Genomic DNA, 13,057 nt, shown 5'->3' with positions numbered 1-13,057 from the left:
AAAACTTAGAGCATGATTATCAATAACAATAGTCACTAAAAAACACTGACACTCTCTGTCCATTCACAACCAAATATTTGTCCTTTGTTGAAATCCTGTGGACATAAAAAACCCAGAAAAGTAAACAGTTTAAAAGCGTGTCTGGGGTGACGGGGTTCGTTTAGGTCATCAGAGACGGACAGACAGTTTTTATTCATAGATCATCCATCACTTGGAGAAAAACCAGAGTTTTTTCCCCCTCTTCCTTTCCATCTACAACCCTGTCCTCTCCGTCACCTTCCATCTCTTTCTAATCATAATCCATCAGTCGTCCTGTCTGCAATCCATCTCCTCCGCTCACTCTCCTCTCCTCTCCCTCTCTCTCTCTCTCTCTCTCTCTCTCTCTACTCCCCGCGGTGAAGATTTCAGGCTTATCCTCCCGGCGCTGCTTTTACCAGCAAAGTAAATAATCACCATAATCGCTTTTATTGTTATTATTGTTTTTGTCAGGCAGTAGTATCAGTGCTATCAGTGTCTGAATCACAGCTGTTGTTCCAGCAGGAAAGCAGACAGGCTGCTAATCTGCCTTACGTAATGCCAATTCATATCTGCTGTTTTTGTTTTTTCCTTCCTTTTGGGCGAGGTACAAGCGGTCGGAGTTTGGTGGCCCCGCTGATGAACCTCACGCTGTGACCGTCTGGGGACTTTTAAAAAATGTTTTTTATTTGAACTCTGGTTGATTCCTCCGTCACAGGGAGCGGGGAGGGAGATGACAAGAGAGGGTTTCAAAATATAAAAGACGCCTACTCGTTGAGCGCCGCGCTTCACCTCTGAATGTAGGCAGCAGATGTCCTTGATGTGACAAGAGAATGAGTCTCTTTACAGTCCTGATCTATACTGTAGATGTACCGTATAGAAGGGCTGAATGCTATGCATCGTTTAATGAGGACTAGATTACAAAGTACACTGTCTTGTTTAAGGTTCGACTGATACAAGTTGTGTTTGAAATGAAGTAGAGGTCGACAGATCGTGGATTTTTAAAGGTCGATATATAATAACGATAGTTTGGAGCAGGAAAAAGCAGATAGCCGATGAATTGGCTAATTTCTTTAACGCATTAACACAGTCGATCTTTCGGAAGTTGTACTGGGCTCAGTTTTTAAGCTAGAGTGAAGATAATGGTATCATGTGAAACTAGAAAAACCAAATGAATCCACTGGTACCAACCAATGTCATACTAGCTTGTCCTGAAGGAGGCTAAATAACGCTCCAAACTTACGCTAAATTTTGGTGAGGAAAAAACGATCTGATGATTTATTTTATGATTTGAGCATATTTTTTATGCTGAATGCAGTACCTGTGAGGGTTTCTGGACAATATTTGTCATTTACATATTTGTTCATTTATCATAAATGCAAAGGGGAGACTCGTGGGTACCCATAGAACCCATTTTCATTCACATATCTGGAGGTCAGAGGTCAAGGGACCCCTTTGAAAATTGCCATGACAGTTTTTCCTCGCCAAAATGTAGCGTAAGTTTGGAGCGTTATTTAACCTCCTTCATGACAAGCTAGTATGACATGGTTGGTACCGATGGATTAATCATGTTTTTTAGTTCCATATGATACCAGTATCTTTACTCTAGCTTTAAAATTAAGCCCGCTGCAACCTTGCGATCACAAGTTGCGTTTAAAGAAATTAGTAGTGTTAAAACGATTTTTTGTTAATGCTTTATTATCACGTTAACTTTGACAGCCCTACTCAGAAATGTTCCAAATGCTCCTTACTCCTAATCACACTATTACATGACTATATAAAATTCATCATGATCTGTCTGCACGGTGAGTATTTGCAGCGAGGCGTTTTCAGTCATCACAGCAGTTCATGTGCTCAACACGTTTCAACCTGCAGCAGTGACGTCCACACAGAGAGCTTATTATCATGTCACCGCTGTCTATCAGGTGTGTGTTAATGCGTCACCTCTTTGTGTTCATGATTACAGGATGCACACCACGATCCTGAGGACTCCGTGGGCGATGACGACTCGATGCCTGTCTGCACCGTAAGTCCAACCTCCTCCACTCGTTCTCTCATGGTTTTCATGTTCACATCAAACGGAGACGCAGCTCCAGATTGTGTTTGGAGGTTTCTGTTAGTCTTGCCTGACATTTAGTTGGCTTCAGTTGTAAACACGACGGGCGCTGTTTGTACTGACAACAGCGTAACACTCTCAACTCAGTGATGGCAGCTTTCTGTGTGTCAGCTACAATTATGCAGCCATGAGTTTGACTGGCTGTTATTGACGAGTAAACAGCCCCTCCGGGTTATTTGTACACTCACACACATGTGCGACCTTGTGTGTTTACGCAGCTCTTCTCAGATGATATATCCACTGTTTGAGACGCCTACTCCTGCAGGATAATTGCTGGTATGAAAGTGAAAGCATTGTGTGGCTCACTATTAAAGTCATGAGTCATCTTAAAGCAAAAAAAAAGAGAAAAAAAGCCTCCCTCAGATCCCTCCGCTCTGCTCCATATCATCATTTATTTGTGATGTGTTATTTTGGGATTAGATGTTGTTATTTACTCTTTAGGTAAACCCACTTTCCCTCAGCCTGCATCACACGCTTCATCTTCAGCCTCCTCCTCTGTCCTAGTTCCAAACCCTATTCTGATTTAGTAATTAAAAAGTGACAAATCTTTGCATGATTGTGTCTCTGGAGGCAGCTAAAGATGCTTTAATTAACTCATTCACAAATGGATAAACAAACTCACTATAGTACATGTATGTTTTTAGGAAACTCTATAAGATATTTCATAGATATTTCTACAAATCTGGCAAGCTTAGACTCAACCTGTAGCGTGGGCCAGACCACCGTGACGGGAGAAGAGCTTTAAGTTGTCAAGTATTTAATCCTCTTATCAACATGGGAGTGGACAAATATGCTGCTTTATGCAAATGTATGTATATATTTATTATTGTAAATCAATTAACAACACAAAACAATGACAGATATTGATCCAGAAACCCTCACAGGTACTGCATTTAGCATAAAACAATATGCTCCAATCATAACATGGCAAGCTGCAGCCCAACAGGCAACAACAGCTGTCAGTGTGTCAGTGTGCTGACTTGACTATGACTTGCCCCAAACTGCATGTGATTATCATAAAGTGGGAATGTCTGTAAAGGGGAGACTCGTGGGTACCCATAGAACCCATTTACATTCACTGATCTGGAGGTCAGAGGTCAAGGGACCCCTTTGAAAATGGACATGACAATTTTTCCTCGCCAAAATGTTGGTTTGGAGCGTTATTTAACCTCCTTCACTACAAGCTAGTATGACATGGTTGGTACCGATGGATTCATCAGGTTTTGTAGTTTCATATGACACCAGTAGCTTCACTCTAGCCCTACTTTTTATTTGTTATTTAATAAGAGGCATTTTCCAAAAGGTTAGGTCATTTTTATGCATGTTTGTAATCCAGAGGGGATAAAAAAAAAATAAAAACGAGAGCTGCACGCAGCTATGAAAGGGCCCTCGCCCCTGCTCGCGGGTCGGGGTTGCTGGCGGGACGCCGACCGACGCGGCCGGGCACCGCGAAACCGAAACTCTGACGAGCGCCACGACGCCTGCCGCAAGGCTCTACGACAAGCGGTTCACGAGTTATGAAGGGGGGCGTGGCTAATGTGTAGGGGGCGGGCATAACATTCACCAATGAAACAGGAACTCTCTGCTGAGTGATATGACACTTCCCGCAAGACTCTACGACAAACGGATCATGAGTTATGAAAGGGGGCGGGGCTAATGTGTAGGGGGCGGGCATAACCTTCACCAATGAAACAGGCACTCTCTGCTGAGTGATATGACACTTCCCACAAGACTCTACTACAAACGGTTCATGAGATATGAAAGGGGGCGGGGCTAATGTGTAGGGGGCGGGCATAACATTTACCAATGAAACAGGAACTCTCTGCTGAGTGATATGACACTTCCCACAAGACTCTACTACAAACGGATCATGAGTTATGAAAGGGGGCGGGGCTAATGTGTAGGGGGCGGGCATAACATTTACCAATGAAACAGGCACTCTCTGCTGAGTGATATGACACCTCCCGCAAGACTCTACGACAAACGGTTCATGAGTTATGAAAGGGGGCGGGGCTATGACTATATTTTTGCATTTACATATAATCAGGACTGGACCCTTATCATACCTGAGAAATTTGGGGCAGATCGAACTATGTACAGTTGAGTTAGGGTTTACCCACTCTCTGCTGAGTGATATGACACATCCCACAAGACTCTACTATAAACGGTTCATGAGATATGAAAGGGGGCGGGGCTAACGTCGTGGAGCGGGGCTATGAGTATATTTTTTCATATACATGTCATCAGTACTGGAGCAACATCATACCTGAGAGATTTGGGGCAGATCGGACTATGTACAGTTGAGTTACAATAACTGGCGAATGGCTCAAAATGGCCGCCACGCCACGGTCCGCTCGTTAAGTGAACACTCACCATTTTAATAACTTTTCATCCTCAAGGTCTTGAGATGGTCCTGACCAAATTTCAAATCGATATGATCAAATCTGTAGGAGGAGTTCGTTAAAGTACGCGGCCAATAAAACGCAAAAATTGGGAAAATCGTACATAAAATCCAATATGGCCGACTTCTGGGTGGGCGGAGCTAATGAAACCCAATGAGGAATATGTTTCAAATGATAATTTGGGGCAGATCGAACTATGTACAGTTGAGTTAGGGTTAACCCACTCTCTGCTGAGTGATATGACACATCCCACAAGACTCTACTACAAACGGATCATGAGTTATGAAAGGGGGCGTGGCTAATGTGTAGAGGGCGGGCATAACATTCACCAATGAAACAGGCACTCTCTGCTGAGTGATATGACACCTCCCGCAAGACTCTACGACAAACGGTTCATGAGTTATGAAAGGGGGCGGGGCTAACGTCTTGGGGCGGGGCTATGAGTATAATTTTTCATATACATGTCATCAGTACTGGACCACCATCATACCTGAGAGATTTGGGGCAGATCGGACTATGTACAGTTGAGTTACAATAACTGCCTGTTTCATGGCGAATGGCTCAAAATGGACGCCACGCCACGTTCCGCTCGTTAAGTGAAAACTCACGATTTTAATAACTTTTCATCCTCAAGGTCTTAAGATGGTCCTGACCAAATTTCAAATCGATCTGATTAAATCTGTAGGAGGAGTTCGTTAAAGTACGCGGCCTATAAAACGCTAAAAGTGACATGAAATCCAATATGGCCGACTTCCGGGTGGGCGGAGCTAATGAAACCCGATGAGGAATATGTTTCAAATGATGAGTGGGATATGCATACCAAATTTCATGATTATCGGATCAACTTTGACAAAGTTAAAATTTCAACGCGTTAGGGGGCGCTATAGAGCCGGCTAAACACACTGAGCCTAATGGCTATATATTTAAATAAAGTTCACAGGTGTCTATCATTTTGCCAAATTTCATGAGTTTTCGAGTACCTAAAGGTATGTTCAAAATCTGAAAGACATAAGGGGGCGCTAGAGAGCCAACATGCCACGACCAAGCAAAATTTCACCACTAAAATTAAGTAATTACTAGTTTGGATGTGCGTGTAAAGTTTCATACATTTTTGTGCATCCTAAAGTCTTCAAATATGCGTTCGTAAATTCTAAAATCACGCAGGAAATCCAACATGGCTGACTTCCTGTTTGCCGAAAAAATCTCAAAATCATTTAATCCAGGTATGAGGGCGTGAGCAATGACATACTTGAATTTCGTGAAGATCGAAGAAACTTTCTCTGAAAAACTGCGTACGTTAGGGGGCGCTATGGAGCCCCCTGGAGACACCCGAGCCCAGTCACTCCAGAACATTGAATTTCCCACCAGTTCTGACGCATACTCCACTTTTCGTGAGTTTTGGGGATGGCTAAGGTCGTCAAAAACGCGATATTCCAGCAGAAAAAGAATAATACCCAGAAAAACAATAGGTTCCTTGCACTTCGTGCCAGGACACCGTTGGGTCCTGGCACTTTCGTGCTCGGGCCCTAATAAATATCCCAATCCCAAAATTGAAACCGAATACATACCCAACCAACAAATAACCAGCCCTTGGTAGATGGTATACATTTTCTGCTATTTTCTAATATGCATTGATGCACACTGGTGCCTTTTCGTTATGTTCCTGGTGCTACTATATTACTGACTTTGTTCCTGATTTGTTTTCATGTTATTTTCTATCCTTATGTGATTGTTTCTTTTAACGTTAATGGTCGGGAATCACTGGTGAGGAGCGTACAGCGTATCTAGTAACCTCGAGTCAAAAGCCTGATGTCTCCTCTTTGAGTAAAGGGTCTTACTAGTTGCAAACTGTGTGTGTGTGTGTGTCTGAGTGTGTGAGTGTGTCTGAGTGCGTGTGTGTGTGTGAGTGTGTCGGCGGCAGGCAGGGAGGCAGGGAGGCAGGGCAGCTGCAAGCATCGATTTTTAAATGCAGAGGAGATGGTTTATGGATCTGCTGTCTGAGAAGAGCTGAGCACTCATTACCTCACTCTCCAGAGTCTGCAGCGCACACACACACACACACACACACACACACACATGCATATATATATACACACACAAGCTCTAAAGCAAGAAGCTAGATGTGAAAACGGTGTGAACGTCACACCATGTGTGTGTGAGGATGAATATATTACAAAGCTGTTAATGAGTGAGTTTGACTTTTCCACTGGCTCAACTGAGTGTGTGTGTGTGTGTGTGTGTGTGTGTGTTGTCTCAGGTTAAATTGGGGTAATGAGGCAGCCTTCTCTCTGTGTCACGCTTCCTCGAGTGTGGTACCTCTATACATGTGAGGACCTCCATGTCTGAAAAGTGAAGCCAATGCTGAAGAGCCTTAAACTTGCATTCTTTCTAACAGCCAGCAGGGGGCGACTCCTCTGGTTGCAAAAAGAAGTCTGATTGTATAGAAGTCTCTGAGAAGATGAGCCTACTTCTCTCTTGATTTATTACCTCATTGTAGTAAAGATTGTAAACATTGTAAACATGAGTTTATGATCTCAATCACTAGTTTCAAGTCTTCTTCAATAAAGCATGATGTTCATTTATTAAAATTATGGTCCCATTTAGAGTCAGACAGACCATAAAGCAGGGGATGCTTTAGGGCGGGGCTACCTTGTGATTGACAGGTCGCTACCACGGCGTTGTCCGGTGTCACTTCTGGTTGCAAAAAAATAAGATGGCGACGGCCAAAATGCCGAACTCGAGGCTTCAAAACGGTGACGTCATGATGACTGATGATGATGTCCACTTCTTATATACAGTCTATGGTGAGGACCGTCATTGATATTTCAGTTCATGATCGTCACAAACATTATTGACAAAGCGAGACTTCATCTTTGACTACGGGGAATTGTAACAAGCATTTATAACTATTTTCTGACATTTTAATAAACCGATAGGTAGGTACCGCGCCAGAGTAGCTTTCACACTAATCAAACAAACTGGACTTTGGAGTCAAGTGTACTCGGATCTAACCTTTACCTTTAAGTCTAAATCTTTCCACAATGTCCTCACTTTCACTCAAATTGGTCCTCACAAAGATAGAAGTACAACAGCCCCAACACACACACACACACACTTCAGCACTCATTCACAGACACACTCACTCAGCCATTATCAAATCCTCTCACACACTCAGACACCTACATCATAACACAGTCCCAGTCGAGTCTGATGCTCATTGTGTAACACACACACACATCATAATCATCGCCATTTCGGATATGACTGCAAGATGGCAACACACTCACTTCACACACTGATGACTACACAGCTCATCACACACACACACACACACACACACACACACACACACACACACACACACACACACACACACACACAGACTGATGCCCCCAGCGAGGCATAAAATGGTTTCCAGACAGCGTTATGAACATCGCTGCTCTCTGAGGGACCATCTAACATCTGCTGCCATCTGCTGCTGCTCAGCTCTGTGTGTGTGTGTGTGTGTGTGTGTACAACAGACGAAGTATCATGTTTGGACCCAGGATGAGGTCACTCATTCACGCCTCGGACATATTTTCTGCACGCGGGGTTCCATACATACTAAAAAGTGGAGGTCTGCGTCGGTCTGGCGTTCTACGTTTGCACATTTCCCGATCTATAACCTTGTTTGCCAGGAGTTCAACGCCATTTGGCTTGTCTTTGTATTCCTTTAACCCGGTGGTTCTCAAACTTTTTACACCACGTACCACCTCAGAAAATATTATACTCTCCAAGTACCAACATTATGACCAGGGGTGGGCAATTATTTTTCCTGGGGGGCCACATGAGAAACCCAGATTGTTGCAGAGGGGCCAAACAAATTCTGCCAGACATAACCTCTATTTTATCACTACATTAATTTATAGAAAACATACTGCGCACTTATTTTTCAGCATTTATTATACTGAAAATCACTCCAAACAGCATATTTTATTATTAAGAAAATTACATTATATGCAGGATTTTTTAAACCGTGCAGGACTGACTAGTTTGACCGTTTGGTTGGAGTTCGCGAGTGATTGACAGCCGGCTCTCATAGACGGCAGCTGGACAGCAGACCTCAGATCAGCTCTGACTGCTTGTTTTCCTCCGGTCTTTGAAATCTTGCAGATGCCGTTAGGAGCACCGGAGGACACCAGAGGACACAGGCATTCAATTTTTTTTCAGGTTACCTGTTTCATGTCCTACTGTCACGATATAGCGACCGTTTTATAAAAATAACTTTTTTTGATCATATTTGCTCCAATCTCGCCAACTTCAACTTTAATTAAATAACATGAGTATTTTCGTAATTATATTATACTTCATATTACTTCAAAATCGATTTCAAAATTGTAAAAAAAAAAAAGAACGCGATACATAGGTGAATTTTTTCCCCCACCTCTAATCATATCAGAAGTTCAGATCAGGTGTATCACATGTTTACAACAGGTCGAGTTCAGTAAAAACAGCAACAACTTTTCTACTTAAAATCCTCCACTATGCACAGGCCTGTCTGTTTATGTTAGCCTAGGCAGGCTAATGCAATATAAAATCACTAGTAAATACTCTCTCACACACACACACACACACACACACACACACACACACACAGAGAGAATAAAGAAGTCTGACACAACATGTGGACCCTCATTTCCTCCTTTCCAGCCTATTTCTTCTGACAGATTACTAAGAGAAGACTAAATTATTCATTATTCCCCAAAGAAAAAGACCTTAATCACAAATGTGAGAATGTAATGAATTTTCTTATTAGAGAAGTCATTTTTCAGATTCAATAAATCATCATCTGTGTGTGTGTGTGTGTGTGTGTGTGTGTGTGTGTGTGTGTGTGTGTGTGTGTGTGTGTGTGTGTGTGTGTGTGCACGTAGCGGTCGCTGGCAGATGGTGTTTAATCTTCTTCGGCCATCTGGACTGACTTTCTCTGGCGTCTTTTAAACGCCCACACGCACAAACACATGGCACTCTACTCTCTTATTCAACATGCTCAGGTGTGTGTGTGAAAGATCAGATAGACGAGACATTCCTCGGAAACCACTCGGCTACTCGCGGTTTAGACGGTCGTGACCTCTGAACTTGGAGCAAGAAGCTGTTGACTCTGTTAATATCTGTGTGTGTGTTAATGTCCAGACAGGGGAAGAAAAACAAAAGGAGTCCCTTTGGGACGTTTTGTTAGTTGACATTTTGTAAAAAAAGGAGCTATTATAGTGTCTGTGTTCAGCACTTAGCGGCTTGTCATCTTCTAAATATTTTATTGAGGGTGAATCCACTAAAGGGAAGGCAGAGTAAAGTATTTTCAGTAGTATTTTAAATGGAGATTGGTGCAACAGTCACCAGTGTAATGGAGAACTGCATGGCTCTGCGTGTCAGAAAAGACTCACACCAAACTCCATTCAAAATTCAACTAATTTAACAAAGCTGTGAAATGTCATCATACCTTTAACAAATCCTGATGACATCATTTTTATTTTGTCTTAAAGATCATTTCAGCTCCCATGTGTGTGTGTGTGTGTGTGTGTGTGTGTGTTGAGAGGGAGGAAGTGTGTGCGTTCAGGCCTAAACACCTAAAATGGAAACCACCGCCCCACCCACGCTGGCTAGAGTGGCTATTGATGGATACAGAAAAAGAGAGAGAGAGAGAAAGTATTGATTGATAAGAAGAGGCATAACACGAGGGAGGGAAAGTGTGTGTTGTGTGTGTGTGTGTGTGTGTGTGTGTGTGTGTGTGTGTGTGTGTGTGTGTGTGTGTATTAGAGAGGAGGAGGCCGATAATAAGCGAGACAGGAGGAGAAAGACTTTCGTGTCCTCCCAGTTTAGTTTCTGTCAGGATCAGTTGCATTCCTCTGTGGTAATGGGCAGGGTCAGTCTGTGTGTGTGTGTGTGTGTGTGTGTGTGTGTGTGTGTGTGTGTGTGTGTGTCTGTGTGTAAGTGTGTGTGTGTGACAGCTCTGGGCCTTCGTCTCTGTTGTGAACGAGGCATTGTGGGTATTGCCATTGTGAGGTCATGGGGGTGATGATGTAATCTGTGTAACCCGGCGCCACTTTTCCTGAACGCAGCTCTCTCCAGGAACAAACCAATCATAGAGCAACAACAACAACAACATGCACACACACACACACACACACACACACACACACACGCACACACACACACACACACACACACACACACACACACACACACTTGTTATACTTATATATTGTTATACTTGTGAGGACCCTCATGCACTTAATTATTGACCATCAACTAAACTCAACTATTGCTAATAACATCTATTTTCATTAGCAATTAATCAATTTATATTTTTTCTGATTAGTCAGTTAAGTTGGTATTTAAAGGGTTAAAATATGGACAAAAGCCGACATTATAGATGAGATAAATAATAATAATACTTTTATTTATATAGCACTTTTCGAGCGTAAACTTTCCAGATTAAAAGATGAACAGAATAAAAAAGTAAAAATCAGACTGTATGGCACACAAAATGAGAGTAGGGCTGCAACTAACGATTATTTTCATTGTCAATTAATCTGTTGATTATTTTTCAGTTAATCGATTAGTTGTTTGTTTTATAAAATGTCAGAAAATGGTGAAAAAGGTGGATCAGTGTTTCCCAAAGAGCCCAAGATGACATCCACAACTCAAAGATATTCAGTTTACAGTCATAGAGGAGTAAAGAAACCAGAAAATATTCACATTTAACAAACTGGAATCAGAGAATATATAGATTTTTTTTTTCTTAAAAAAATACTCAGATTAATCGATTATCAAAATAGTCGGCGATTAATTTAATAGTTGACAACTAATCAATGAATCATTGCAGGTCTAAATGAGAGCACATATATCAAGCAGCACATACATAAAGAGATAGAGTTACAAGAGCAAATTAAAAGAAATAAGTTCATATAAGCAAGTAAGATGTAGATCATATAAAGCAGGTGACATTTGAGTAAAGGAAATAACCACATACTGTATATAAACAAATAACAAGGCAATATAAGAAGTGATCTCATATAAAACAGATATAATGCCAATAAAAGAACAAACTCTTGAATTCAAAACAGATAAATGTGCAAAATATATGTAAAACAAGCACAATATAAATGTGTAATGACAATAAAACACCATAAAATAGCAATATATGCTGTCCCTAACTGGAGGTCAGCTTGTTAAACTCCAGTACATTTCCAACCTGCTTCAAAAAAATGTGAATTAAAGATATATTTTGGTCTAATTAGAGCAACTTTTTTTGCACCAGGACCCATTTTCATATCGACAATGTTACCAAAATAAAAGTACCGGTATATATTATAACACGCAAATTAGGCTTCTTATCCTCTGCAAACATCCTCCAAAGTAGCTCTCGGAGTTATTTGTTTTTGTCCTGTTGTTGTAGCTGTGACGGAGAGTAATCAATCAGGACAGATGCAGTGATAAAGTGAAAGAAAATAATGAACATCTGATGTGAAACGAGCAGTAAAACACACCGGAAACTGACCCTAAAACACTAAACTATTAATAGACCTCACATCTGAAAACATGTGTCTGCAGAGAGAGAGAGAGAGAGAGAGTCGCTCAGGGAGTTTCCTTAGAGGAGGAAGAGGAGGAGGAGGAGGAGGAGGAGGAGGAGGAGGAGGAGGAGGAGGAGGAGGGAGTGACTGATGGGGAGTTTCCCTGTATGTTAATGAAAGGAACGAAGGAGAGGAAGAAGATGTAGGATAGAGAGAGAGAGAGGAAGACGAGAGGAGACCCTCCCCCACTTGAACGTCTACCTGACCTGAGATGGAATTTGACACAGAGACTCGAAACAAAAGTCTCGTCTCATTTCCTCTCCTCTCCTCCTCTCCTCTCCTCTTTCCTTTCCTCTTTCCTTTCCTCTTCCTTTGATTCCTCTCCTCTCCTCTCCTCTCCTCTCCTCTCCTCTCCTCTCCTCTCCTCTCCTCTCCTCTCCTCTCCTCTCCTCTCCTCTGCAGACATGTTTTGTTTAGTTGTGCTCACCTTCATCACATAATTACATTAGTGTGTTGTGTTGATGACACAGATGATGCATTCAGAGACCCGTGGGAAATCACAGCACCACGACCCCCTGCAGGCTCCTTGCTATTACAGTTTTTCTCGATTGTTTACACACATTTTCTGAAAGCATGCCTCATACTCTCAGAACTCTACACACAAATCAAAAAACACACACACAATGGGCAAAACCCCTCAATTCTCCTGCAAAATTAAACTTTACATTCAAAACAATGTTATTTCTTCTCAAAATGGTATTTTGTTTTCAAATGACACACACAAACCATCATATGAATAGACATTTATAAGAACCAGTTGAACACTGATGTGCTCAATGTAAAACACTATGATGAATGGAAAACACTTCTTCTCCATTCATCATAATGACTCAGGCCTTTTTTTTGTTCAGTGTTACACTTACTACAGACAGTACATACATAAGTGTGTTGTAAAATATTTTAGAATATTGTTT

At 41.9% G+C, this 13,057-nt stretch overlaps 1 protein-coding gene across 2 annotated transcripts in view; it reads left to right on the top strand.

The window, feature by feature from the left end:
• The window catches only part of rps6ka3b (ribosomal protein S6 kinase, polypeptide 3b), a 57,398-nt gene that overhangs the window by 8,677 nt on the left and 35,664 nt on the right, over positions 1-13,057 (top strand). For both annotated transcript variants that reach the window (XM_074621704.1, XM_074621703.1), the window contains exon 2: positions 1,982-2,041. In XM_074621704.1, coding sequence (XP_074477805.1) covers positions 1,982-2,041 — 60 coding nt within the window. The remainder of the gene's footprint in view (positions 1-1,981; positions 2,042-13,057) is intronic.

This window comes from Sebastes fasciatus, chromosome 21 (genome assembly GCF_043250625.1).
Source record: "Sebastes fasciatus isolate fSebFas1 chromosome 21, fSebFas1.pri, whole genome shotgun sequence".
Classification (NCBI taxonomy): Eukaryota; Metazoa; Chordata; class Actinopteri; order Perciformes; family Sebastidae; genus Sebastes; species Sebastes fasciatus.
This window is presented reverse-complemented; position numbering and strand designations above follow the sequence as displayed.